The 26,459-nt window shown below is 38.2% G+C and overlaps 1 protein-coding gene and 1 long non-coding RNA gene across 2 annotated transcripts; one reads left to right on the top strand and one right to left on the bottom strand.

Annotated features, from left to right (window-relative positions):
- Positions 1-1,593: 1,593 nt before the first annotated feature.
- Positions 1,594-24,565, top strand: LOC102781760 (uncharacterized). The gene is made up of 6 exons (XR_004843770.2): positions 1,594-1,849; positions 2,492-2,563; positions 4,358-4,416; positions 5,082-5,150; positions 17,123-17,195; positions 17,295-24,565. It is a non-coding gene; the product is annotated as an uncharacterized LOC102781760 (long non-coding RNA).
- On the bottom strand, positions 21,386-26,459 carry en2a (engrailed homeobox 2a). Its single transcript, XM_006795067.3, has 2 exons — positions 25,586-26,459; positions 21,386-23,767 (listed from the first exon to the last, which is right to left on the bottom strand). The coding sequence occupies exons 1-2, from the start codon at positions 26,070-26,072 to the stop codon at positions 23,448-23,450; spliced, it is 807 nt and encodes a 268-aa protein (XP_006795130.1). The 5' UTR covers positions 26,073-26,459; the 3' UTR covers positions 21,386-23,447.

Raw genomic sequence — 26,459 nt, 5'->3', positions numbered from 1 at the left:
CTGACAAACGTCAACAAAGACCCCGAGAGACACCAAAGAGAGGTGAGCAGTGAACTGAAGCCTCATTGTATTGGCTCATTATGGGGTCCCGCAGTGAGGAAGAAGCTATTTTGTAGCACCACAAGGTCAATATCTGAAAGCCAGGGTGATGGAGGGGATATGCTGTGAGATTTTTAATTTGAGAAAGTGTAAAGGGACTTTGTTAGTGAAATATAGTCAGTGAATTCTAATAGACTGCAGCTACTGATAGACAAAATGCGGACTTTGCCTTTTTTTTCTTTTAAACTAATATGAAAAGCTGTTTATCCAAAGCATTGCGAATTTGCAGACACACCCAATACTGTGCTGAAATTTAACAAGCCCATATTTATAATAGTTTGCAAGTTGGAACCAAAATTGTATCTGGCAAGACCCATTGCAGGTGCTTTTATAGCCCATAACATGCTTTCTGACATTATAAAGCTCGGTGTTTCAGCCTCCCAACCTCTGCAGGTGCAGTCCATATCAATACATATATTCCACACCTCATTACATGTTCACTCACAACATCTGTTTTCAAAGCTGTATAAGATATTTCTATGCTCCATGGATCTACTTTCCCAGGAATTTTGATTTTACTTCCAAATAGATTTGAAAAGGGGACCTGTCACACTCTATTATGCTGACCTCAATGATTCTGTGCTCTGTCCAAATCCAGCGGTTTTCCATAACAATGCAAATTACAGGGTGCAAAGCCGAAGGAGACAAGACTTGTTATTCTCCACCCAAAGGACAGAGGTTCTTTACAACAAACTTGCCTGTATGCCTTGTGTAGACTTTGACAGAATATAAATGCCAACTTGGAAGTTGTTTTGTGCCAGACAATGAGTTTTAGATGTCAGTTCATAAGGATCAGCAGCTGTCTGGAGAAAGTGATGCTAAGGCTGTGGGATGGGGTGGGGTGGGCTGTAATGGTCTGTAGGAATATTTTTGTGAATGAATGAAACTTTGAAAGAAATAAAAAAAAAATCAGCCAAGACCTTCTGATGCTGATTTGAAGGTTCAAATTGGTTCAGTTTTCTCAATAAGGGGAAAGTCCTTGGCAACATGGAAACTATTAGGGTTAATGTATTCAACAACTTTCTTTTTCATCATTGTGCATAAAATCAATAACTCTAGCATTATGCAGACCATATCTATCAAAGTTGTCTGGCCTTTATATGTATTTAAAATTCTATCTATCCATCTTGAGGAACATGCTACATTTTTAAAAAAGGGTATGAATGATTTTAACTGTCTTAACCCTAAAATGTTAACTGTTTTAGACTATATGCTTTTTCTTGAATACACAACACCATGCATCTGTGCCTTTTTCCCAGCGTGGATAGGCTGCAGTCAGTGACCCACATCTCAGCGCAATGAACTGCTTAACTCAGACTGTTGTTTTATTCAGTGCACTGTCAACAGACGGATGAGGAGGAGGATGGGCGGGGCTTACGCTTATGGTCCATTATTATTGGACACTAGATTCGACTCGTCTTGCCCATTGGCCGCTCGCGCTGTCGCTCTCGATCTGTTATCGCCGCTTCCCGCGCCATTCGGCGTGCACGCGCATGCAGGACCAGGCACGTAACCGTTTGGAGACTGTCTGGAGTCTGTCTGAAATAGATAAAATTGAAAATGGACTTTTAGATATTTGTGTTCATTTACAAGGAAGCCGCCTGTTGGAAAATGGGATCTTTGCTCTCCTCCTCGAGCGCCTTCGCCCACAGTCGCCACGCTCTGGCAAAAATGTAGATTTTTTTTCTAGATAAACGTTGTGAAAGTTTTTTCTTCTGCAGTCTATCAGGAGACAGCTCTTTATGCACAGGTAGGTACGGCAAGCGTCAGAGTGAGAGTTGCCCAGTGTACTGCAGCATTACACAGCTGGTTTTTATTTTATTTTTTATTTTATTTATTTTTTAAATTCATTTTAAACCTGTTTATTTGTGAATGTTAGCTATGTGTTTTTGACTAAAGATAAATAAATAAAAAATAGAAAACAGTTAAATTGCAGACCTTAAAATCTAAGGCAGCTTGTTTTACGTAGCAGACTGTAAAAAATAATAAAATAACGCATATTGTGATATTTTTATTTACTTGTGTTAATTTGACTAGCAGTAGCTTCTTTTGTTGTGGGGGCTTCACCTCATTCACTACTTCAGGAAGACGCGCAGGTGATGCACCTTTGCTGACGTGAGGTTGTTGATTAACCCCATGCGCGCTTTAGCTACCTGTTAGTCAGCAGACACCTGAAGGCAAATGCTGCCTTCGGTGGACTCTTCTATTCTCAGTTTAACCCTTTCAGCTACACTGACAAAAAAAGATCACATTTTTGATTACAATGCATTTCTTTTGCAAGTAGACGCACATTTACGGATTCTAAATTCGTATATGTGACTACAGGGTAGTGGAAAATGAACACTGTATGAATTCTTTTTCTTCTTTTCCTATCTTTGCTTGTGCTTTGCAGGGAATCACCCTTTAGCCCTGGAGTTCAAGAGGAGTGCACCATCCAGAAGGCAGCCTACAAGAGCACAGAAAGGTTGGTTGCTGTGCGCATTAGGCTAAGATAGAGATTTTTGAACTGACTTATAGTGTGGGCTGATGTTATGCAGGATGTTGTTAGCTTTGTAAATTAACTGAAAATTTTCCTCAAAACATGATATTAATATAATATTTTCAGAATTTGTCTTGAACTTCTCCCTTTTGTAGCTTCAAAGTATAATAAAACACTTACTGTGGATAAAAAATACATCTCGAAATCTATACTATATTCAAAATGCACACATATTTTAATAAATGTAATAAATCTGGCTACAGCATTGCACCAAACTGAAATCCCTACATGTGCTTTTAAACATCTTTTGTAGCCCAGCCTGGATGAATTTGGTTTGACCACCGAAAGATGTTTTTGTCAAACAGTTTCTTATCCTAAAACACAAGACTTTACAGAAAACAGAGAAATATTGGTAAGGCTTTAACAACACGATCAAAGTAATCTGTGTGCCACTGTGGCTGTGTACCCGATGTGCTGCTGCCACAGACTAGTCTAGACACTTTTCCTCCTTCACTGCAGTTGTCTGCAGACAGTGCAGTCATATGACTTGGGGAGAATTCCTCCCTCCTTTCAGTGTCTGCTCTTTTAGGGCAAGATGGCTGCTAAAGTATTGTTGCAACCCATGACGTATATATATGAATCAACGTAAAGGAGGAAAACGGTGGCAAGAATGGTCACACGTCTTATTATAAATGACACCAACATAGAAGGGGTAGTGAATATCAGCTCTTTTCACTGACTTTTTTCAAACCTACATTTATTGTAATCGTCAGCTCAGTTATTTCTTTGGTCGATTATTGATTGCTACTAGTTAGCATCCTCGGATCAGTGCAACCCAGTAAATGGAAAGTTGCAATGTTTTTGTGCAGTTCTTGACTATCTGAGAGCTTTCCTCCCCACTTCTTTCTCTTCTGCTGCATGCCGGTCTTTTATAGGGACGCTTGGTAGCCATTTTGTCTGATTCATCACTGCATAAGGCTTGCAGGGTATTCCAAAATTTGTCGTGCAACTACTCAGCATTTCTGAGCATTTGGCCCAGCACCTTCAGAAGGCTGTGGTCTCAACAGGAATACGCAGTACAAAATGCAGTCGTGTTCCAGTGTTGTTGAAAATGAAATTTGAGAGTGTGAATGTTTATATTTTTGTGTTCATAAAAAATCCAGCGAGTCTTAGACAAATAGTGGCACTAAAAAGTAACCTAACATAGGAGAAACCATTACTTGGAATAACAATGTAGTCTGTAAGATTATACTTTAGTTTTTATGATTTGTAATTTTTTATTTTAAAGCTTTTGTCGCTTTAGACTTGAATGAGTCTTGTATTAACAGCCAGTGTGTTCCTACCACAGGTAGTGCTGTAAAGTGGAATGCACGATAACAGAAGAAAAAAAAAAGTTTACAATGTCTTTGGGAGATCCATTGCTTCACCTGAAGTAGATATTGATTTATAACAGTGGTATTACGCTATTGAAAAATAGTAGCAGCGGTAGTAATGCTTTACAGAATCCCCTTTAAAGAGAGGGAGGCAGGCAGTATTAACTTTGACTTGTAAAAGTGCTTCAAGCCTTCCTCTGACATTACGAGTTATTTCCACTGCTTAAGTCTGTGATGTTTATCTGTTTGCCATATCAGTGACCAGCCTGGACAGATCTCTTCATTAACACCTACTTAGTGCATACTCTTCTGATGTCTGACGGCTTCTTTAGTCTCATCCTTTTCAGGTGTTTTTGTGAGCTTGTTGATCATGTAGCCACATATAAAACATGCAGTATTTTTGCAGGCCTGTCCCTAACCTGAACCAGTGTCTGACAAAAAATGATTGGAAATGCAATTAGAAAGGTAAGAAATGCGCGCAAAGCAGTCTTATATTTCTTTTTGATACCTTTTTAAAAAAAAAAAAAAAAGTGATTTACCTACAGTAGCACAATAGCACAGAATAGCGAGCCATTTTGGGGGTGTATGCTACACAGAATAATACGTTACTGATTCATTTTCAGATTTTTTTTGTTCTTTTTTTTTTGTAATGCAGTTTTAGTGAAATGTCTTACTTATTATTTGTAACTGTGACCACAATATTAATTAAACGAGTATTTATTTAATCACTACTAGCTCCAATCAAACTGTAAATTAAAGCGATGCATCGCTTAAAGCTAACTTCAAATAAAATCATTCCTAAATTATGTCTCTGTAATTGTGTCAGCTACCATAAAGTAAATAACGATTGCAGCTTAAGTGTTTCCGCACAATTACGATTTGTTTTTAAACTGTTTCAGCCAGACTTACCGTCTAGCCAATATGGCATTTATGTGTGGTGACTTTTTAGCCGCAGACTTAGTTGGAATAGTTTGAAGAAAGCTGTGATAAACAAGAAAAAAACAAAGTGTTTAATTTAATCCTTGGCATTTCAGTTTTCTGCTGTGTTCTGTGTGGTGCAAAAGAACGTGAGCGTTGACTAAGACACACAGTTGTCCTGTAATGCTTTTTTTTTTCTTTCATTTTCACAGGAGAGCCCTGGTTTCTTGAAGTCTGTCATGCCTTCATATGTTTGACCCTGAAGTGTACCCGCCCAAATGGTAAGATCTGTGTTGACCTGTTCATTAGAGCACATTTGGGCACGTTTAAAGTTGAGAAAAGCAATTCAAGGAATGCTTTAAGGTGCTGCAGTGAGTGAATGCGATTGCCTGAGGGAAATATCAGTCCGCTGCACACCAGCATTTCCAGAGCTTGAGCTCCTGCCTGCAATGCCAGTTCTGCATGATATGATGGTGAGAATTGGCTAATCAAATCCACTGCTGTCATTCACTATTTTTTTTATTTTATTTTTTTTACCAACACACATTTTTGATCTCTTCATAATATAATCATAGATATGGATCTTATAACTTATACTTGAGGCTTTGACTGGAAAATGCTGATGCAAGAGGCGCTCTGAATCTTCATCCTGTTTTTCTATTGGATGATTGTCTCCACCCACAAGTGCAGTCACGAGGTCTAGCATCATGATGATGTCTGGGAAAAACAGGCTTTTCGTGGGTTATTTCTGTGCACATACAAACTAAAATCTGAGCCTGTTTCAAAGCATTGCTCTGTACAGCAGCAGCACCTGCCATTGTCTCCTGTAAATGGTGGGATGTTTAACTCACCAGGCTTTTGCAACGTAATGACGCAGTTTCCTTTGACAATGGTGATTATTTTTTTTTCTTTTTAAATCAAGGTTTTCTCTGTATTTAAGATGTCTCCTGGCAGTCTGCCAAAGCATGGATCCATTTCCCTTTTCTCCTCTAACAGCTGCACAGCTGTGACCCTCAGCCGGTTTTAGCCATCGATATCGCAAAGCCATCAACGTCCATCTTAGGTTTAGGCACTGACAAAAGAGAAGAACTGTAATGTAGCCCGTAGAAAAGGAAATCTGAGCTCTCGGCATAAATCCTAACAGAAAATGGCACAACTTGTATGAACTAAAACTTTCCAGTCAAAGAGATTTATGGGTATATGTGAAACGTACTTTTAGCGTAGTAGTAGTATTTTAGTTTGTCTTTTAAAGTTTTAATTTTTGTTCAGTGCAGCGTGTTTTTTCTTATTGCCGTAATGCTTTCTTTTTTCATTTCCTAATGTTTAAATTGACTTTTAAATGTTTTTGATGCCACGTTTAAGATGATTTACTGAAAATGCTCATCACCTCAGATTTAAATCAAAAGTATTAATTAAGCGCCAGCGTAATATATTCTAATAACGTACTATTAAAAGTTTAACATGGAATACATGCTTTAAAATATAACGTGCAATACACATATTTTGTTATTTGTTATTTATTGATGTCTATCAGACTTAAATGACGATCACTAACTCACGCCATGTAAATGATTATTCGAGAGAAGATTCTGAAGCAATAACTGTTTGTTTGATTTTTGATTTTAAATTTTATTTGCTCTGTAAATTGTCGAAAAGTTCTAGGCATTCGGCGAAAATAAAAACGCGCCTTAAAATAATACATTTACACGATTAATAAAATGTTTTTTTTCAGCATGTTGTGCATCTTAAACCTTTTATATTTTTTGTAATAAAATTTTAGCAGCATTAACGGTTTGATAGCAGATTTATTTCTGATTTGTACGATTATTACGCATTGTTCGTATTTATTGAAGTTATTTTTAATCGTTTATTTAAACACAGTTTGTTTTTATTTTATTGAGCAGAGTGTATAAATCTCTAGTGTAATAAAATATTGTTTGTATATTATAGAATAGCATAGAAAAGTTATGCTTATTGACGCTAAATTATATTAGAGCGATATAGTGCTGTATTTTTGTGTGTGTTAGATTTCAGTCAGGCTCTTATAAGTGATGCATCTTTTTAATGAAGTTGTATGAGCTAATGACTGCACTGGAAAGTAAAGTCCATCCATTGCAACGTTTATTTTAAATGTACTGTATAAAAGGATGTAGAACTGCTAGTTTGTCTTACGAAACTATTTAGTTAACCTTTACCCACCCACTGAATACTTGTTTTCCTCCACTTATGTAAAGCCACACTGTATTCTGATGCCATGTAACACAACAGTGGCTGTCAGTAACATTAAGCTGGGTCTGTGCTTTGTTGCCATTAAAATAGAGAGAGGAAAAGGGACTTTGGATTTATGCATGTGTTTAGGTGTTATGAGGCCAGGAGGCAGGTCAGAATTACCAAACCTATAGATTAATGTCAGACCTGTTAGATTTTGTTAAAAAAAATAATTAAATGAATTTTAAAAATGAGCCATGCTAAACCATATTAAGTTCAGCTTATGCATGCAGGTGGTTTAGATAGTTTCCACTTGAAATTATGATTACTAAAACTAAATTATTTCAGCTGAAATCCTGATTGCGTCGAACACTTATTAATATTTATTATTGGTTCATTTGACTGCAGATGCTTTTGTTAATAAGCCTAAATTGTTTTCACCGTTTTGATCCAATGTTACTCTTCAAAATGTTTCTTTAAGTGTTTCCATTAAACCTTAATAACAGAATAATAAAAAGCTGTTTATCTGGTGAATTTTTCTGTCGTTTTGAGCCAAAATAACATTTTTGAAGTATTGAATTGATCTTAGGTCAACAGTAGGATCTTGGCTTGGAGATAACAGACCTTTTTTTTTTTTAATTTTCTTTTATTTTAAATCACTAAAGAATCACAGTCTGCACACACTCACTGAGGTTGTGAATGTAATCTGCAGCTACAACATCATATCACATGAATATTAGTTCTTCATTAGCAGAAGGCTGCCTGCCTGAAATTCCACATTGACTTTAATGTAAATGTCACAGTTATTTCTGAGAGTTGTGAAGGTAAGTAAATAACCTCTTTTCGTTGACTGGAGTGTGTTTGCTTGCATTTGTTACAACTAGCTGTGATCCAGCCAGTCTTAAGATGTGCACACGCAGCATGTCTGTTCCCACTCAGCTGCGTTGCATTGACAGCTTCAGCAGTACTTCCTGGTTTCATTTGATTGCAAAACCACCACTGACTTTTAAATGGAGTGTGCTCATCTACAACACCCTCATAAACGATACAAACAAGGTCATAGGGCCTGGTGATCACTGTTTGATTGCACTGCAAGGCTGTGTGCTTGCTTATAGTGAGCAACAGCCTCAACAAGTACTTACCTTCTGGGAGGAAACTTTTGGGTTGAGGTGAACTTCTGCTTGTGTAACTCTTTCTCTGAGATGTCAACACATAGGATATTACAGTGGACTATGGCTTTGAAAATGACCTTAGTTATACAGTTTGTTTGTGTCAAAAGACATGTATGCTTTTACAGTAGTGTTTAACATATTGCACAATGCTTTTTGGAGATTATATTGTTTGTAACAGTATTCGGCTTTCTAATGAAGGTTTGAACGTGCAGTAAATGGTATACCAGTGCAGTAGTCACTATATAAAGCTTGACTTGTATCATTATTAAAGGACAGATTTTTGTAATTAGGAAGACAAAACACATTCTTATTGTGACGAGTTATTAGATATTGTTTTGTGCATATTTTAATCAAGACATCTTCTAAAATTGATAGCTGCTTGGTTGATCAACTACTATCACCATGAGTGAGTATAAACATCTGGTAAGATGATAATATGGCAGTTCGAGAGCCCTCCTTGCCTCTGTGTAATATAGTACACATCGCCATCGTCTACAAATTTTGGTTATTTTAACAAAAGACATACTTGGGATAAAGTGTAACTTGTTGCATTAACTTTATATTCACAAAAATGAAGACGTAAGAATAAATCTGCAAAATAATTTTATAGTGAAAAGTCAGAAACGTCATTTGTGGACTAGCCAGTAGTTTGGTGCAAATAGTATGTAGAGCAGATCGGTGTGTATGTTACTGCTTTATATTTTTGTCATTTGTTTCATATCTTACAAAAACTGCTTCGTTAACATACAAAAGCATTAAAATTTCACCACTGCGGTGGCTTTGGTAAAAGTTTCCCTCAAAGCTGGATTTCTGAGACTTGAGGGTGCACTTGCATTTTTCCCTAATTGGGTCTTATTTTAACACACCTGGAATACCTGCTTTCATTCTGCCATTTGACCTTTTGTGAATTAAGACGGCAAGACAGAGTTAGAGCTCATCAACCCTGCGGTACATCATACTGAGGGAAGGCTGCACCATGACTAATTAGTAAATCTCACTTCTCTCTAAGGTGAAAAACTGATTTCCTTTGCAGAGTGTGGGGGTTGATGAGTAAATACCCACCTGCACTAAGTTGCAGTAACCTAATAAGTCTCCCTGGACTTTGAAAGTGAATATTTCATATTTCACTTATCTCCAACAGCTTTTCTGCATGTCTCATATCTGACTCCCAAACCTTAAAAGATGGGTAAGACTGCACCCACAGACTGCAGGATCTCTCTGTCACACAATGGCGTGGAAAGGTCAGGCCTAATGAAGTCGGGGGTTTGACCCCTAGTATTCAGTGACTTTGCATGGGCTCCCATCCCACTGCTGCAACCATGCCGGTTAATCCCTTTTTGATCCTAATTGATAGGCATTAACATGATCCTTATCCAGGAGCTGTGTTTTGTCTTCCACAGCCCTTCTCTCTGGGTGTCAGTGACACAAAGTGTGAAAGCGTTAAACCAAATGTGAAATTGATATTTTTCATGTTTGTGTGCTTAAACTCAGGCTGGGTTTTATGAACACTCATGCAGAAGTCCTCAGTGTTCAATGTTTTGCCCTTTGAGACTCTTAACAGGACTTAGCATATAACCTCTGGAATCCGACTGTGATGTGAATGGTACCAGCCCATTTCCAGTTTGTTTTCCTTTGAGTCCTTTTATCTTCATTGCTAGGTGATTGCTTCCTTTAACTATTTACTAATTATCCTCTTTAAAATGTTTGCACAGTCTTTAAGTCAGGGTACATGTCACTTTTATGAAAGCACAGATGCTGCAAGACTTCAGAAATGCAGGCGGCATCAATTCTTCAGGGTTTCTTTTGACTTTGATTTTATTAGTCTAGTATTATATAAGATTCATTTTTTTAAATTCCAGCTGTCAATTTCCAACTCTAAAAATACTTAACTTTAAATATTAGAACTCTCGCTACACACTAATCATTTACATTACTTATTGTAGTTTGACTTTATTCACAATAGTAATCAGAAGTTATCGCACACATTTGTAAAATAGAAAAACGCCTTTACTAAACACTTGATGTACATTTGAGTAATTGCTCATTACATTACATATTTTCCAAAGGTGTGTCCTTTTAATTTCCTTGCATCTACAAACTAGCGGCACATAAATCTGTTGTGTTACACGATGTTTTACAAGTGACATTAAAGGGGTATTTTATTTGTATTTGTTTGTAAAACTACCGAGTAAAGCAAATAGCAATGTTTTCTTTGGGCTCAGCAGTATTTGAGTTTTCTGCAAAAGTTTTGCTTATGTTAATTTTTAATGTGTATGAGAATTTTCTTTCAAATGCATTGAAACCTTGTGCTGTCATAAAAACACTGATTTAAAAAGTTACATTCTGACTGCTGTGCGCTTTGAATTAGTCACCTTTATATTAGATTTACACGTAGATGTATTGGTGAACCTTTTCCCACAGCTCCAACATCACAATTGTTCCCCTAAAAACTGCATTATGCTTTTAACCTATGGTTTCTAATGTGAAAAACTTATTGTAGGAACCTTTTTCTCCCACTGTGCATTGCATGAACTTAAATGCACTTTAAAAAAAATTGTAGAGACATTTCATCCTTAAAAAATCTGTTTTTAAATGTTCTATTTCTTTCTTAATATTAAGATTTAGTTCCTTCTTCAAGCTTGGTAAACCTCATCTGTCTGCAAAACCAAAAGAAGGCTTCAGGTTTTTTGGACAACCATATGTTAAATATTTATTTATTTTGAACACTACACTCAAATCTGCACAATTAAGAAGCATGTCTCGCCATTTCGCTACTGTGCTCAGCAGTGTGCATCAACCCACTTTAGCTGTAAAATGCCAGGTGTCATGTTGGTTCTTGTTGGTTTCACACAGCGACTCAAGTCCCTCCCTGGAATGCATTTCTCATGTCTCCATAGGATTGAGTGCTATTTCAGCTTGTTTGTTGCAGTCAATAATGAGTACTCTGTAAGGCCTGATGACATAATTTTAGGGATTGCTAAAGGAAAAAACTCATTATGGAGCTAAGACGGTACAGACTGGGACGACGCACATGTACTCCACATGACTGGCACCACCTGCCCTCTATATGTTACACTCGCTTCTCTTATCCCACTGAGCTAGTGTCTGCCAGTTATGTGCAACCCCCAGCAGACACCCATGCAGTGACTCAGTGGTGGGTTGGGCTTTACTGTGTTGCTATTATAGGTAAACAAGTTTGTAGATGATTTGGTGGATTTGGTCAGTCAACGACAGCAACAGGAAGTGTACTCTCCTTAGTGTGATAGAAAGATTAGAGAGTCAGTGCATTTTGTCTGACATATTTTTTTCTAAGATGGTAGAAATTTTCAGCAAGTGTGTGACTATTTGCTGTGCAGTATGAAGAGTTTGCTTAGTTCTGGTTGTAGCTGTTTTCTTTCTACTTATTTTTTTCTCCTAGTTGGAAGAATAATGGGGAGGTAGTTCATGTGCAGTAAAATGAACAGTGCAGTAACCAGCTCTAACATTTATGACAGTGTTGCACTGGTTCAGGACATGCAAATAATAATTATCTGTAATTGTCATGCTGTGTGGATGGTAATTGGCTAACAGCTATATCGTGCATGCGATTGGTGCACATTTAATGTAAATTTTAAAGTTTCCTTGATTGAGAGGTATTTACGGTATAGCAGTAATTGTCATCCTGGAGCATGCAAACCTTAAAAAAACCACATTTTGACTGTAGCTGTCCTGTAATTTGATATTCTTGTCTATAACTGCCTTTATTAATAACTGCAAAGCCAAAAAGTACTTCTTGAGAAAACAAAAAAGCAAAGAAAATCAACCACGAATTTGTGCATGTGCATTTGGGTTTGCCTGTGTTATAGAGGTTTGACTTTCAGCTTGAAGAAAGCGACATCATTACACTTTTACAGCATTGGCAATTGAGTGACTGAGCCATATTTATACATGTCAAATTCTGGTCTAAATGCACATCAATGCAGTCTGTCTTTAGCATTTTAGAGCAGTTATACCTGTATGTATCAGAGTGACATGTCTGAAGTTTAAAACTTTGGAGTGTTTATTAAAAATAAAACAAACTCTTATTTTGATATCTTATTTCACTCTGGAGCTTTACACATCACAGCGCCTCACCACCTTCGTTTATTCTCTTCATATTGTTTCGATATGAACAGCTTTTTCTAGAAATGACACAGATGAAAATATCATCTTGCAGGATGTTGCTGCATCACAGCGGGGATAAGAGGAGCTTGTTGTCATGTGTGGAGTTGGTCTTTTAAGACATTGAAGTCGACGGTAATTTCCACTCCTCTCTGGATTTAGCTGTCAGAATTCCTACCAGCAGAATTCCATTTGCATTCAGTTCATTTTTATGAATTAGCTGGTGTATTTATAGCCTCTGACCATTTTCGACAGCTTAGATGTGGATCACTTAGTGTGCAGCCATATTTTTTAATTATTTGGTTGTGTTCACGCACATTTTACTTATTTGTATGATGTTTAAAACATAAAACTAGAGTGGGATTTAGGTTGAGTTCCTAAAAGAAAACAAGAAGAGTGAAGCATGTGAAGAAAAGATGGAAAAGGTTGGAAAATAATCTTTGTATAAAACTTGCACTATGTAAGACCAGCCATATATTTGCAGAATGTCTCTAAAATTAAAAGAAAACTGAAAAGAAACTTTTCTTCAGGTTCATTGGATATTAAATCATCATTTTCTCCCAGCACTAGCATTATTTGATATTTCCTACATCCCTTTTATTCATATTTAAACTTTTGGTGACTTAAACCTTAAATAAAAGCATTCAATTAAAACACAATGCTAAGCTCTTGTTCTGTGAAGATGGAGTTTAAAGAGGCAGCAATGCTAAATAATCAAAGTGCGTATTGATGGGCAGTATTTGATTGGAGAGCCTTTTAGCAGCTTTGGGCCTAAACAAGTTATCTAATGTAATGACTAATGTTTGAAGTTGGGTTTCATGCTGTGCTTTTTCCACATTGCAGTTGCATTTTTATTTTAAAAAATAAATCAGTTTTCTTAACATAGCTGTTAGTCCCAAGTGGGGAGACTGCTCAATCTAACTTTACTTCTCAATGCTGCACATTGTCCTTTCTCCTGACAGAAGCATTCAAGATCAAGGGCAGCATCACCTTTGCCACTAATGAGGTTGTTTATTCCCCCAAATATCCTTGTGGACTTAAACTGAGAGGAAAAACGGGCCATGCATAGCAGAGCACATAATTAGCATTAGCAAAACAGAGCTCCAAAAGTCCCATTTTATAGAATAGGTGACAGCAGGATCCCATATTTCTTACCTAAATTGCCTGTATGTTTACACTTCGGACAAAAGTGTATTTAATTGTAATAGGTCATGATCTTTGAAAAAAAAAATAGTTTCAGAACTTCCCGTTGCTTTATTTTAGAGTCAACATTTTTAGGACTTTAATTAGAGAAATTAATTTCATGTCAGATTTTCCCAAATTTACAAAGATTTCTCAGTAATAAACAATGTTTTTTCAATGGTGACTATCCATATAAGATATTACTGTGCTCTTTACCTGGACTCTGTAATAAATGACACTATAACAATGTGCTAACTGCTAGTCAGTAGCATTTCTCTTCTCTTTCAAGGCAACTTGAGCTGCAAATAGGCCAAATCATCTTTGACATCAACTGCATCAATGTTTTTTTTGCTTTGTTTGAATCATGGGCATTCAAAAGTCATGACATGCAAAATAGAAACTCATCTGATGAAGAGGAGTAAGTACTAAAAACGAACTACTAGGGATAGGACAGACAGTACACGGTGTCTGTGGTTGCAAATCAATTACCAATCAACCTAATGTGTTGAAAATCCTTTTGAATTCCCAATACATTGGCTTTTTTCGTGCAGTGGTGCCTGACGTACTCTGCCCTGAATTATTTATCTTAATTTCTATTGACTATATTGTATTACCAGTTCAGAACTGTCTTATATTTTAATGTTTTTAATCTAATTTCCATTACGAATATGTTTAACCTGATCAAGAGCCTTTAGCGTTGTATATGTTCCAATAATAGTGATGATGATATATGTGTGGCACTTTTCTCTAGCTGGTGCACAGGCAGAATACCATTTCCAGGCCTCTACTCAGAGCCCATGTACACTGCTTTATTTGCTGATGTAGATTGGGTTCCAATCTCTGCGTAAATGTGAGGCTTTACTGTATGTTTGCTTATCTGTCCAGCCATCCCATCTATTCAAACAGCTTTCCTTTTATTTAAAGCTGTGTGCTGGCTGGGCTTTTTATCCCTAGGACTTTTTCTGTTATTTTGGGACCAGATGGCGAGGGGCACGGAAGCGCCTCTTTTGTCTGGGTGCTTCTTTTGAAAAGAGGTTGTCGTTCCCTAATGTAATCAGCAGCACCGGAAGGGTCCATTTTGGGCCGTGAAAGAAGACAATTGGGTCTGGACACCTCTAGCTTACAGAAATGTAGAGTTCATCTCTCGACCCTGCCCCCTTTGACCAAGGCCCTGGCATGAAGGACGCTGATCTTTGATCAGTGGAGGGTGGAGGTGCTGATCCGACCTCATGAGGGCCAAAGGGCACCCCCCTCCACCCCCTTGCCCTGTTTACCCTGTACTTGGCTACTGCTGACACCTCCTTCCGGAAGAAGCCAGGGGGTAGAGGGTTGGGTTGGGCATGGTGCGGGGGTGTACCATGACCTGTCTAGACACAGTTGTTGTTTGTTGCCCTGGTGTTGCCAAGGGGGACAAAGTGAACTTTGACCTCAACTGTAGTTGGTTAGGAGCTACTTTGGTCATCCAAGGAAGACATTTTTTTTCCTTTTTAATTTCAGGGTTGGAGGTGGGGAAATGAGGCGGGGTATGGATGTGACCTACATAATGCGCAATCTGCTTTCAGAAACCACAGGCATGAATTTGTTGGCAAAACTGGTTTTATTTTTTTATTTATTTAATTATTTGCTAGTTATATTGTATGGTAATTTCAGTTGGGTTACAAAATGGAAGACTTGCATTGTGATTTTGCTGTTTACTGGATGCACTTTTGGATGTTTTCTTCATCATACACAGTAAGTAATCTTAAAATTTCATTTACAAATGTGATATTCAGTCATTAAATTGGAGGTAAAACCAATAGAAATATTAATATATTAATTAAACTCTTACTTACGAAAACTGACTACTACCATAAGCTGTTTTTGTGTGAAGCATCAGTCTTTAGGCCCTTTATTTATTTTAATTTATTGGAAAGCACTTTGGTTTTAAATGTTTTATATAAATTCAGTTTAGTTACTTGCTTACTTTTAACAAATGCTGAGTAGCACTTGTCTGTCCGAGCGGCTTTAATGCCTTCTTGTTGAGCGAGAGACAGATTTTCTGTGTGGTTACACATTGTTATGCTTGTATGTTGCTCGACCTTTTTCACATTTTTAATTTTATTTTTCAGTTGCTCAAATTAATATCCAGCACAGTGTTTCTCTTTATCTCTGCTTACTCAGAGCTTATGCACAGATAATTCCTTGGAAAAGATTTAAACGTAATCTGGAAACCAAAGAAGACAAACACTGAAAAGTAGTAATGAAGAGTTTGAATTTTAAAAATCACAAATCAGATTTTGTCTAGAATTTTTATGCCAATATGCACAAATGTCTAGATTTTTTTTCTTTGTTCCTTTTTTTAAAAAAAACCCCAAAACAAACTATTTTAATAGGCTTAGAAAAAAATAATTAGCACCATTATTCCTTAATGGGAATCTTTCGCCACAGACACAGTGAAATGTTTCTTTTATTATTTACCACATGTCACTCTTTATCCTATGCCTACAGTCGCTGATTTTGGCCTGAACCAGAACGTAGCCTAATGTGTGAACTGGCTTTGATGTTGAGGCTGTTTCTCAGGAGTGGGTGAAGCGATTCCACCATCATGGCCGCCACTTCCAACCCCGCCCTCTCGCCTGCCACTCAGGAACAGTTAAAATGGCAGCACGCAGCAAAATGAGTGAGAGGGAGAAAGAGGGAAACGCCCACTACTGTGAGCTAAGGCACAGTCGACTGAGCTGTAGCTCGCCTCGTATGCCAGCTCAAAGCGAGATCATTATTTTTTTGGTGTTTTCAGTCGTCTGAGTACAATGTGAATCCGAAAATGTCTAGACGGGAACACGCTGCTGAATTCACTGAATAGTTAGCAAATTTTGTCACAGATTCATCCGCCATCTGTATTTTACTGTAACGCTCTGTTTTGAGCAACAGTTTGTGAGAAATTTTACTCAAAACAATCATATATTCTTCTTTATGAGCTGATTTCAAAACTTGTAATAGGGCTAATATGATTAGCGAACTCTTCGTATGCAATATTTTATTAGACAATACACTTACTACACTGTAATTGAACATGAACATGCTCTTTGGCGTGCTGCCATTCTTCATGTTTTCGGTTACAGGTTTATACAACTGCTTATGGGCTCTGTATGATTATCACAGGATTTTCTGCTGTGTACTATCTAAAGATGTTAAAAAACAAAAAACCCCTAAAATATTCATATTTTACTCATAATATGTATTTGTTTTTACTGCACGCATTGGCCACTGCATCATTTGTATTCTGAAGTGATACAGTACAGTATTTCAGCGACCATATTCATTTTTAATGTTGACAGAACAAAGTGCGATCAGTGATTTTTGAAACCCTTTGCTCTTAAACAGCTCTGTGAATGTGCTTATTATGTCATCTAACTAATACCAATTAAAGGCTGTACGCTACACCAACCCAGTGCTGTTTCAATGAGCTTGAGACCCTTTTAAAATGGCTCACAGAGCATAGATGGATATAACCAATCTCAGTAAACTGGTTGAAATTAAGCATTATACCCAATCATTTTAAACCTTTGCAGGACTGGCAGCTTCTTCTTAACAGCTCTATTGCAAGGAACTCTACATCCAAACTGCAGTGTGGAAAATTTAAAGGTAAATGTCCAAATTTTTATTTTTAGCTCTTCCTACTTTCGCTGAATGACAGTTTATTATGATCCTCTTGGTGTGAATGTGTTTATTTCCTTTCCACAGTGCAGGGAGCTAGCTGGTGTACTAGGAGGAAGATGTCATGCTAAGGATGGGTTTTGGTGATGATGTTGCTACTGTTGATGCAGCATCGAGCTCTCACTTTGTGCCTCTGTCAGCTATGATCCGTAACCACAAAGTGAGTGACAGGCCAGTCCCTGGGGAAAGCAAGGGGGCCTGAGGTGAGTCAGATGTATCCTTGACCCTGTCTGGCTGTGTGTCAGCGAGCAACACAAACTCTGTTAAAAAAAAAAAAAAAAAAAAAAAGGCCAAAACTGGCATGACTGTACATTGTACATCTTTATTTAGTATGTAGAAGAAGAATGTAGGAGAAAAAGAACCAACCTGAGTTTTTCTGTTAAGTGGATCAGTTTTTTTGTTGTTGCTAGACTCATTTTGAAATTATAATGAAGCGCACATTACAAATTGATACCTTTGATACCTTTGTGTGCATTTCTGTTCCACCAGAGTGCTGATGTTTTAATCTTGGCTTTGTGATGTTGTTATAGACCTGTTTTCGACAAACTCAGCACAAATTTTGTATACACTGTTTACTCCAGCGCATTACATATGGTTTAAATAACACATTCATGCAAGGAAACATAAATCTGTTCATTACTGAGGGTAAATTTTACTCAGGTTTGAAGTTGCAAAGTGGCATATTCACTCAAATTTAGCATTTTGATTTTTTTTCACTTAAAATAACTGAAGCTGATGATGGAGAAAATCTTTATTAATATAGCTGTTGTACAGGATATGTGGTCAAATGGTAGAAAAATGTTCCACTGTTAATCAGCTGCAGCACTAGGTGTTGCAATACTTAAAGATGGTGTAACGTTTGCACACGATGCACTCAAAATGAGGGGTCTGGAAAATGTTATCCACATCTCAGGATTTCTTATTAGAGCAAATACCTGATCAGTTTGAGAAGGTGTCCAATTGAGAAGAAATTTTTGAATTTATTGAATTGCGATAAAATATCTGTTTTATTTCTGGCCTTTTTTTTGTTATATTCATGTACTGACAAATTTAAAAATATATGGATTTTAGACTTTTAATCAGATAAAATTGTTAATCTGATGATAATGTTTAAGCATTTTGTGTTTGGGGATTTTGTGTATCTAATGTCTGAACAATAAATGATCAATGCAAAATTTAAAGAGTATAATGATGATTAGTGAGAATAATTTTTGTAGTTGCTGCTTTTAAGTGTAAATGCACATTCAGAAATTGATATCTGCAGATGTTCCAAAAGAAAACATTGTGTTTTTTTCCATGCAACATATTTACTTCCACTTGCCAAAAAAGATGACCCATAAGACATATTAGGAAATTATTTTAAAATTTTGTGGTTTTTTTGAGTTCTAAAGTGCTTATTGTAATATTTTGTAGCAGCAATCAAAGACAAGAGTTTATCCAAAGCCGTAGTCAGTGTTACACCAGACGCATTCTGCAAAAGACATGATTCAACTTAAGGTGCAACTGCAAGAAATGATGTATTTATGTTCAATTAAATGTAAGATAACTATGACCGTAATATTAAATAACTTTTTATTAATAAACATTTCCTATTCTGTAATTGCTTCTCTTATTTTGTTCCTATATTTCTTTTACCATCTTTTTGTTAAAAATATATGACACATCCATGAATCCACCAGTATAGAGAACAAGCTGTGCAACTCATGCTGCGTTAAAAACAACTTTGTGAAATTTGAACGCAGCATAAAATTTGGTCTCGCTGAGCAGAAAACATTACTTTAGGAAACAAATATGGTAGCTACATGGGAAAAGGTGCATTGATGTTTTTTCTTTTTCCTGAATTTCTTCAAGTGAACAAAAAGAATCTTTGCTTAAAAGTCTTGCATCTTCTTTTTTTTCAAGGGTCACTCAAACACGGTGTGTGAAATGAGAGTTGCCTGGGTGTGACTTCTCCAGAAAGCATCCGCTTGCTATTGTCTGCCTAGTCAACTTCTGCAGGCCCCAGCACCCTGACTTCCATACATGAGAGATCAAGGGTTACCAAGGTGCTTTTGAGAAAGAAGGGCTCAGTGTGAGAGGGGACAAACCAGTCCACAAAATACTCATTTCCTTTGCATGTTAGGTGCCCTAGTGGGGATTCAGCCGGGGTCACTGACACAGTTTTTCTTTTTTCCATCGTTGTTCTTAATGAAAACTGTTGCTTGCCTTTTCACTGCCTTTTCACTGCTATCTGCTGCCCTGTACAGTATGTGGCTCGATAATACGGTGAGTTTGTCCAAAAGAAAGTTTGTTCAGACTCTGACTGTTTATCCGGTGCCAGACAGAGGCACCTCATGTAGAAAAGGTAAAAGTAGTTCTGTCCACCTCTCATTCTTGCCAAAAAAGTTCAGCCACTGAGCCACAGCATTAACTTGTATTCTAACAAGATTAAAATATATTCGTCCTGGGGATTAGCATAGTTAGGTGTCCTTTTGCCTCTTTTTTTTCCTGCACTGGTGCGGTGACAGTGGGCTTTGATCTGTGTTGCGAGGCAAGAGTCCTGGCTTGGACCTAGCCATTCGAGTGCCAAGTGTGAAATTGGCCTGATGTCATCCCCATTCTTCACCTTTTACATCTTTCACCACTTTAATTATGTTTCCGCCACAAAGCCCAGGCACCTCTGAGCAGATTCCACTCTGGCCGTAGGAAGCATTTAGAAACTGTGGGTAAATGACACAGTAGGGGAGGGGGAGGATGGTGGGAGAGGTCATAGCAGGATGGGGCCCTTTTGTGTGTAGAGGTAGACATTGATACTTTCCTGATGTATCCTGCACCCACTTCCATTTTTTACAACATGAGAACTCTCTAAAATTGTCTGCAGTACTGAATAAAATTGCTTTTATCCCAGGCATTTTTAAGAGTTTCTGCAGAGATTTTTATCTCTGTGTTACCTCCCCAGCTTTACACGGTCATATATGGTATTTTGGCAGCAATGCAAGACTTTTCTGAATCGCGAGGAGCCTCAAAAAAGGACCACTGGTGGTCATTTGACCACCTGAATCTCTACTTCCCAATACGAGACAAATTATTCTCAGATAAAACCTTTTGTTCCAGGAAAGATGTGCCCATGCAGCCTAACAGCTTTAGCTTTTGTTCATGCACTGGTGTCCCTATCTGAACTTCAGGGGAGCTTCTTTGCCTGTGAATATTTTGATGAAGCTTCCTATTGATGCGCTGAATGAAGGATCAAAACAACAGGGCTGCGTGCGCATGTGAGGAGGAACAGAATTGAATGGAGTATTTGGATGTGTGTGTGTGTATGTGTGCCATGCAAGAATAAAATAAACCAAGTGATACTGAGATATGTGTGCATTGTGTGTGTGTGTGTGTGTATGTGTATGTGTGTGTGTGTGTGTATGAGACAGAGTATGAGTTGGCGAGTGAAAAAGCTGTGTGTGGAGAATGGGTTACTGAGGGGCGGGAGGGGGAAACCAGCCACCTGCAGCCATGACAGGCTTTGACCTTCATTGCTCTCTCTCTCACTCTCTCTCTCCCCCTCTTGCACTCACCCCTCCCTCCCCTACCCTCTCTCGCTCTCTCCCTTCGACTCCAATTTCTTCCTTGTGATAGAAGCACAGGCTCTTTTCAGAAGCAACGAGGAACACTGACCGTCTCAAAGACGGTGCTGGGTGCAGCCCTATTTGCTCTAATGCTAGTCACTGGCCGTTAGACATGGCGTTCAAAGACTAGTGGTGCAAGTATGGAAATGCAGATAAGGCATTGTTGAGGAAACATGCCTGGGAATTGTTCAAGGCTTTCCCTTGCATAATGTTTGAAGCTTTTGCAAATGTTTTAATCTCAAAACCCATGATTCTGATTTTCAGCGACGATTCTGAACATAAACAAGTGTGTGTTTGCATGGAAAGGACTGCTGTGCTGTGCAAATGAATAATGTCTGTAATTTTCTTTAAAAAGAGCAAATGCCATGTTTTAGCTTGTAATGTATTTGTTTTTTCTTCAAGTTATGATGTGTGCACACTATCAGGAGAGACCGAAGGTCCTGTTTGCTGTTCTATCAAGGCCTCGGCTAATGCTTATGGGTTTTAGAGCATCATACAGAGTTCAGAAACATGTTTGTGTATAATCTTCAAGGTTTATTTACTCTTCTTCTGCAGTTTTCAGGTGGCAGTTAATTACACAATTAATACATGATACAAATTATGTACATTTATACCAAAGAATACTTCCAACATAAAATAAAAAATAGCATTGTATTCTACAACTCTGTGTTGTAATTTTATTTAAACATGTTCATATATAGATAGATATACGCTGATGAGTAAATTCATAATGTCGTACCAGCAGTTTTTCATAAAGGCATTAAACTTGAGTAGTCTGCATTTGAAGTAATACTGCTTCTCTGATTCGGCACAGTTCTGTTTCATAAAAAGTTCACACTTGAACTTTAAGGCAAAGTGTGTTTTCTGTTTGGTGGATTTTAATTCACACACACTTTTTGCAGATACACAACAAAAAGACTTTGAAAGGCAAATAATCCACAATTTGGTATGGATACAGTCTGAAACTTAGCTCGATCATACTTTCGTTGATAAAGACCAAAGTTTTATAAACACAGTTATTTGCCCAAGTACAACAAATTGCAGCTTTCATGCAAAAGGCCCCATAAACAATTTTTCATTCACAAAAAACCCCCAAAAAACAAAAGAAAAAGAAAAATAAAACAAAAAGAAGTTATTGCAAGATAAACAAGCAGTGTAAACACCTCAGATATCTACTCTAAAGCAACACTGGTCATTGGATAGATTTTTTTTTGTCAATATAATCTATATAAATACACATATGAAGTCCTTTCAACAACGATAAGAGATTTCCAACATTTGTAATACAGTCACTGACGGATTTGCCTTCTTTTTATGATATATGGATATGTAATAAAAATGTATATAGAGAAAGATTTAACAAGAACATCCAATAACCTGCATTTCTAGAAGATACTCGTGAGAGTGCGCAAAAATGGGCATCATCATTGTCTTTATGCTACAGAGTTGTTTCTGTGACGTAATAGGCAGCATTATAGCCTTCGCTTAGCTACAAAAAACGATTCGTATTGCTATTTAAAACTATAATAGCTGCACTGATGCATTGGTATAACGAATGGAATACGCACATAATATTTGTTTAAAGGCTATGAGATGACCACAAACATAAGCAAGGCCTAAATTAGCATTTTAGTTAAGTGGTGTGTTAGAGAGAAAAAAAAATCCCTACCTCTCCCGGTCACTTGTAAGAAACTGTGAATTTAAAAAAAAAAAAAAAAGTATCAAAATTCAGAGTCTGCCCGATTAGTTTTGCAGCTGACACGCAACACCTTCTTCTGCCTATTTTACATCAAACACAATCAACCCTCCCTCCCCCAAAAAACCCAACAAGCATGGAAGATAAAAACCGCGTTAGCATTTATTTAAATTCACAGTAGCCTGGATGCAGCAGAAAAATATTCTTTGGACTTAAAGTTTGCTCACTTCACTGACAAATCCAAACGTCAGGTGCCAGTTAGTAAAATGTGAAACGATGACAATCATGGGTAGCAGTAATCCTATACGGTATATAAAAATGAAGGGAGTAAGCGTTTGTACCTCAGGGGGGGTTGTTGGGGTTGAGCTTGGGCTGGGCTGGGTTGGGGGACAACAAACAATGAAAACATACCTTTATACAACATCTTTTATAGACGTGATATTGCAGAAATATCTCTCTTTTTTTCAAACAATTTATGCTGGTATACTCTATACACTGGCCCTTTATTCGGTGAAATTATTGCATTGTAGGCTTGTCTAAACCTCCCATATAACGAAAAAGCACTATAATATTCCCATAGGAACATACAGAGACCTATGGTAGCATTAAAATTCCTGTAGGGACTCGAAGTAGTAGCGATCTTATTCTTACTTTTTTTGTGTAGTATTGTATTTTTAACGGTGCCCTGGACGCGATGTACATCTGTAGGCTACAGAGTTAGCGTTGAGTAATAGTAATAGTACTTTGTAGTATTTTTATCTGCTGTGGCATCATTAAATATTCCTGTAAGTAGAGTTTTTTTTTCTGTGATATCTCTATAAAAATCTATAATAGGATTACTATAGGTTCTTTTTCGTCAGGAGGCTGCTTTTACTTCTCTGGAAATCAATCGCTGTCTGATTTTTCGTCTTTCGACGTGACGGTGGAGTGATTGTACAGTCCCTGTGCCATCAGGTGCAAGGCCAGAGAGTTTTTAGCGCCGCTAGCCTTCTTGATTTTGGCCCTCTTGTTCTGAAACCAGATCTTGATCTGGGATTCGTTCAGGCCCAGTTCCTGCGCCAGGTTCTGTCGCCTCTGCTCCGTCAGATACCGATTTGTCTGAAACTCCGATTTGAGTCTTTGCAGCTGTTCTGCTGTGAAGGCCGTCCGTGGTCGCTTGTCCTCTTTGCTGGTCGTTTTCTTCTTTGGTTTCCGAGATCTTGGCCCTGTAGTGTGGGGAGTTGGGAGGTGGGGTTCACAGATACACATGTATGGGTTTGTCAGCATCCGAACACGAGAAGAATAAAAGAGAATAAAATCATAATAAAAGATACACTGCCCATTATCAGAGCTGTTTTATAAAGTTCAGAAACAATTTTGATTCATTTTTTCTTATTTATGTATTAAAATCCTCAATCAACATATGATCATTACACTGTTGTGCTAATTTGTATTCACAGTAGTGCCTACAAACCCGTGCGTAAAGCGTATTTTATAATAATCTAGATTTTATAAAGCTTATTTAACCCCCCATATAATAAGTATGAAAACAAATGGCTCTGTGTCTTACTGCTCTGGTCACCGTGCCTTTTAAAAAAATCGCAGAATAAGTGTGAATTAACTCACAAAACATGTTTAGAAACTTGTAAAAACTGAACAGGGATGCTTGTTAAATGTTGACAAAGCAGAAACAAAACCTTCCCTTCCCCCCTCTGTTTTTATCCCTCTTCCCCGCTTACACATACTACGTATGGATACACACACACACACGCACACACTCTCTCTCTCACACACACACGCACACACACAAACTCTGGAGCAATGTGAAATTATTAGCATAAAGCATCGCTGACACAACTCAGCCACTGTTTAGCAGGTTGGCTGAAAAAAAAACCCAGGATCAATTTCAGTGAAGCTACTTTGCATTTTAGTTTTTGTGGGCCACTTGAAAAGCTCCTCAGTGGACAAACGTGAACAGAATGTGAGCAGCACACATTAGATACACATTAATTTTCCGTCTGGATGGAGGCCTGTTTTGTGGAGCCGTTGGCTGTCTGTGTTCGGTCGCCTCCTCCAAACAGCGCGGAAAACATTAATGAAACTACTTAATACGAGTCGAACCTCCATGAATCAACGTGCATGATGTGTGTGCCCATAACTCCCCCCCCCCCCCCCCCCCCTAAATAAAAACCTGCAGCTCTACAACTCGGTAGTAGTCGCCTACGCCACTCTATATGGCGTTACATAATGCATGAGAACAAGTTGTACTCCACTTTTTTTTGACAGACACTTAGAAAAATACACGAGCTATTAACCTTGCTTGCTAGATGAGAAGCGACTTTCCACGCGTTCTTGTAACTGAAGATTAGAAAAAAATACCACCAAGCTCTCTGCTGGCCAGCGTGTAGCCTACAAGTCCTACTGCAGCCATCATTTGAAAGCATATGCATATTTAATTCACCTCAAACAACTTCTGCAACGCGTTTAAAGAGCAACACGTCCACGCAAAGTGCACTAAATATTCATTTGGAGTAAATTCTTTGGAAGACACGCAGCTGCTTATTTTTAATGGAAGTAGGACTCCGATATTATAATATTCATAACAACGTGAAACTGATGACTGCTTGAATGTGAGATTTTCAGACAAAAATTTAAATTTCTGTGCAATATTGCCCCCACATATATATTCAATTTCTGTATTTTTAGTATTTAAAATATTTATATATTTTTTAAGGAAAAAAAAGGCATGATCTCCTCTCTGTCACTTGCATTAAAATTGCCCCTCGCCAAAAGCTTTTCATGTTGTGTTTTTCCGCTCTGTAAATTCACACCCTGTTATTGTCTTCCTGTGGATATTATTCCTGCGTTAAATAATTTTTGATGGTTTTCTTTTGTGTGTGTGCAAATTCTCAGCCTGCTCTGCACAGCACGGTTCGCTTCTCTACTCTCGAGAAGTCGGTCAAGGCATTCGGGGTCAGTGTTACGGGGTATTTCAGGTTACCGAGAAAGCGGTATAGAAAATTAAAAAAAAAACGCACACCAACCTGAAGAAGGCCTATCCGAGTATCTGGTGCAGTAGACCCAGGCTGGCCACAGCATGGGCTGAGACATGGATGGGTTTGAGCTGGCTTGGGAACTGTCTGAGTCTGAGCTTAGGCACTGGTCTCCATTCTCCCCGCGGGGTTTCAGGGGCTCCTCGGCGGCTATAGCAGGCTTCTTGGTCCCGGTAACCGTGTGTGGAGTGGAGGTCCCTTCTGCTGGCACAGTGCTCCCCACCGGTTCGGTCTGAGGGGCGGTTGGGCTGTTGTGGCTCTCCCGCGACGCAAGGCTACTCTCTTCGTGGTTTGCGCCACCGTCTTTTTTCCGTCCGAAATCCGGCCGCAGGATGTTGTCGATGAAAAAATTGGTGACCCGGTGAGGGATCTGCAAGTTCCCCGGCGCCTGTAAGAGGGGAAGGATGGCTCTGTTTGATTCGTCCGCCGACTCCTGCCGCTCCACCACATCTCTGTTGCCGTGATCATTTTCTTCCATACTGATTCACTTTCCCCCGCTTTACTCTCTTTAACCCCTTTATCGCTCTCCCCGTTGCAATAAAATTCGCGAACAACTTTAGGGGAATTAGACTGCAAAAACTGCACGAGTAAAATAAATAAAAAAGAAAACTCAAATGCTAGTGAGTGCCTCGGACACCATGCAAAGCCTTGCGACTGTGTCCTCTGAGAAAAGCATACTTTTTGACATATATCCCCCCAATCTCGGGTTACAACTGATCTCGCACAGCTAAAACATTTGCCATTTGCGCACCATCCAATTTAGTGTCATCCAATATCAGCGTGCTCGGTAATGCCTACACCTAAACTAAACTAAGGGTAAATAAAGAGGCTCCTAAACTGATGCTCTAATACTCTCACTCTGGAG

Source organism: Neolamprologus brichardi, chromosome 9 (genome assembly GCF_056152115.1).
Source record: "Neolamprologus brichardi isolate AB-2024 chromosome 9, ASM5615211v1, whole genome shotgun sequence".
NCBI classification, from domain to species: domain Eukaryota; kingdom Metazoa; phylum Chordata; class Actinopteri; order Cichliformes; family Cichlidae; genus Neolamprologus; species Neolamprologus brichardi.
The sequence above is the reverse complement of the archived record's forward strand: the minus strand, read 5'-3'. Positions and strand labels throughout refer to the sequence as shown.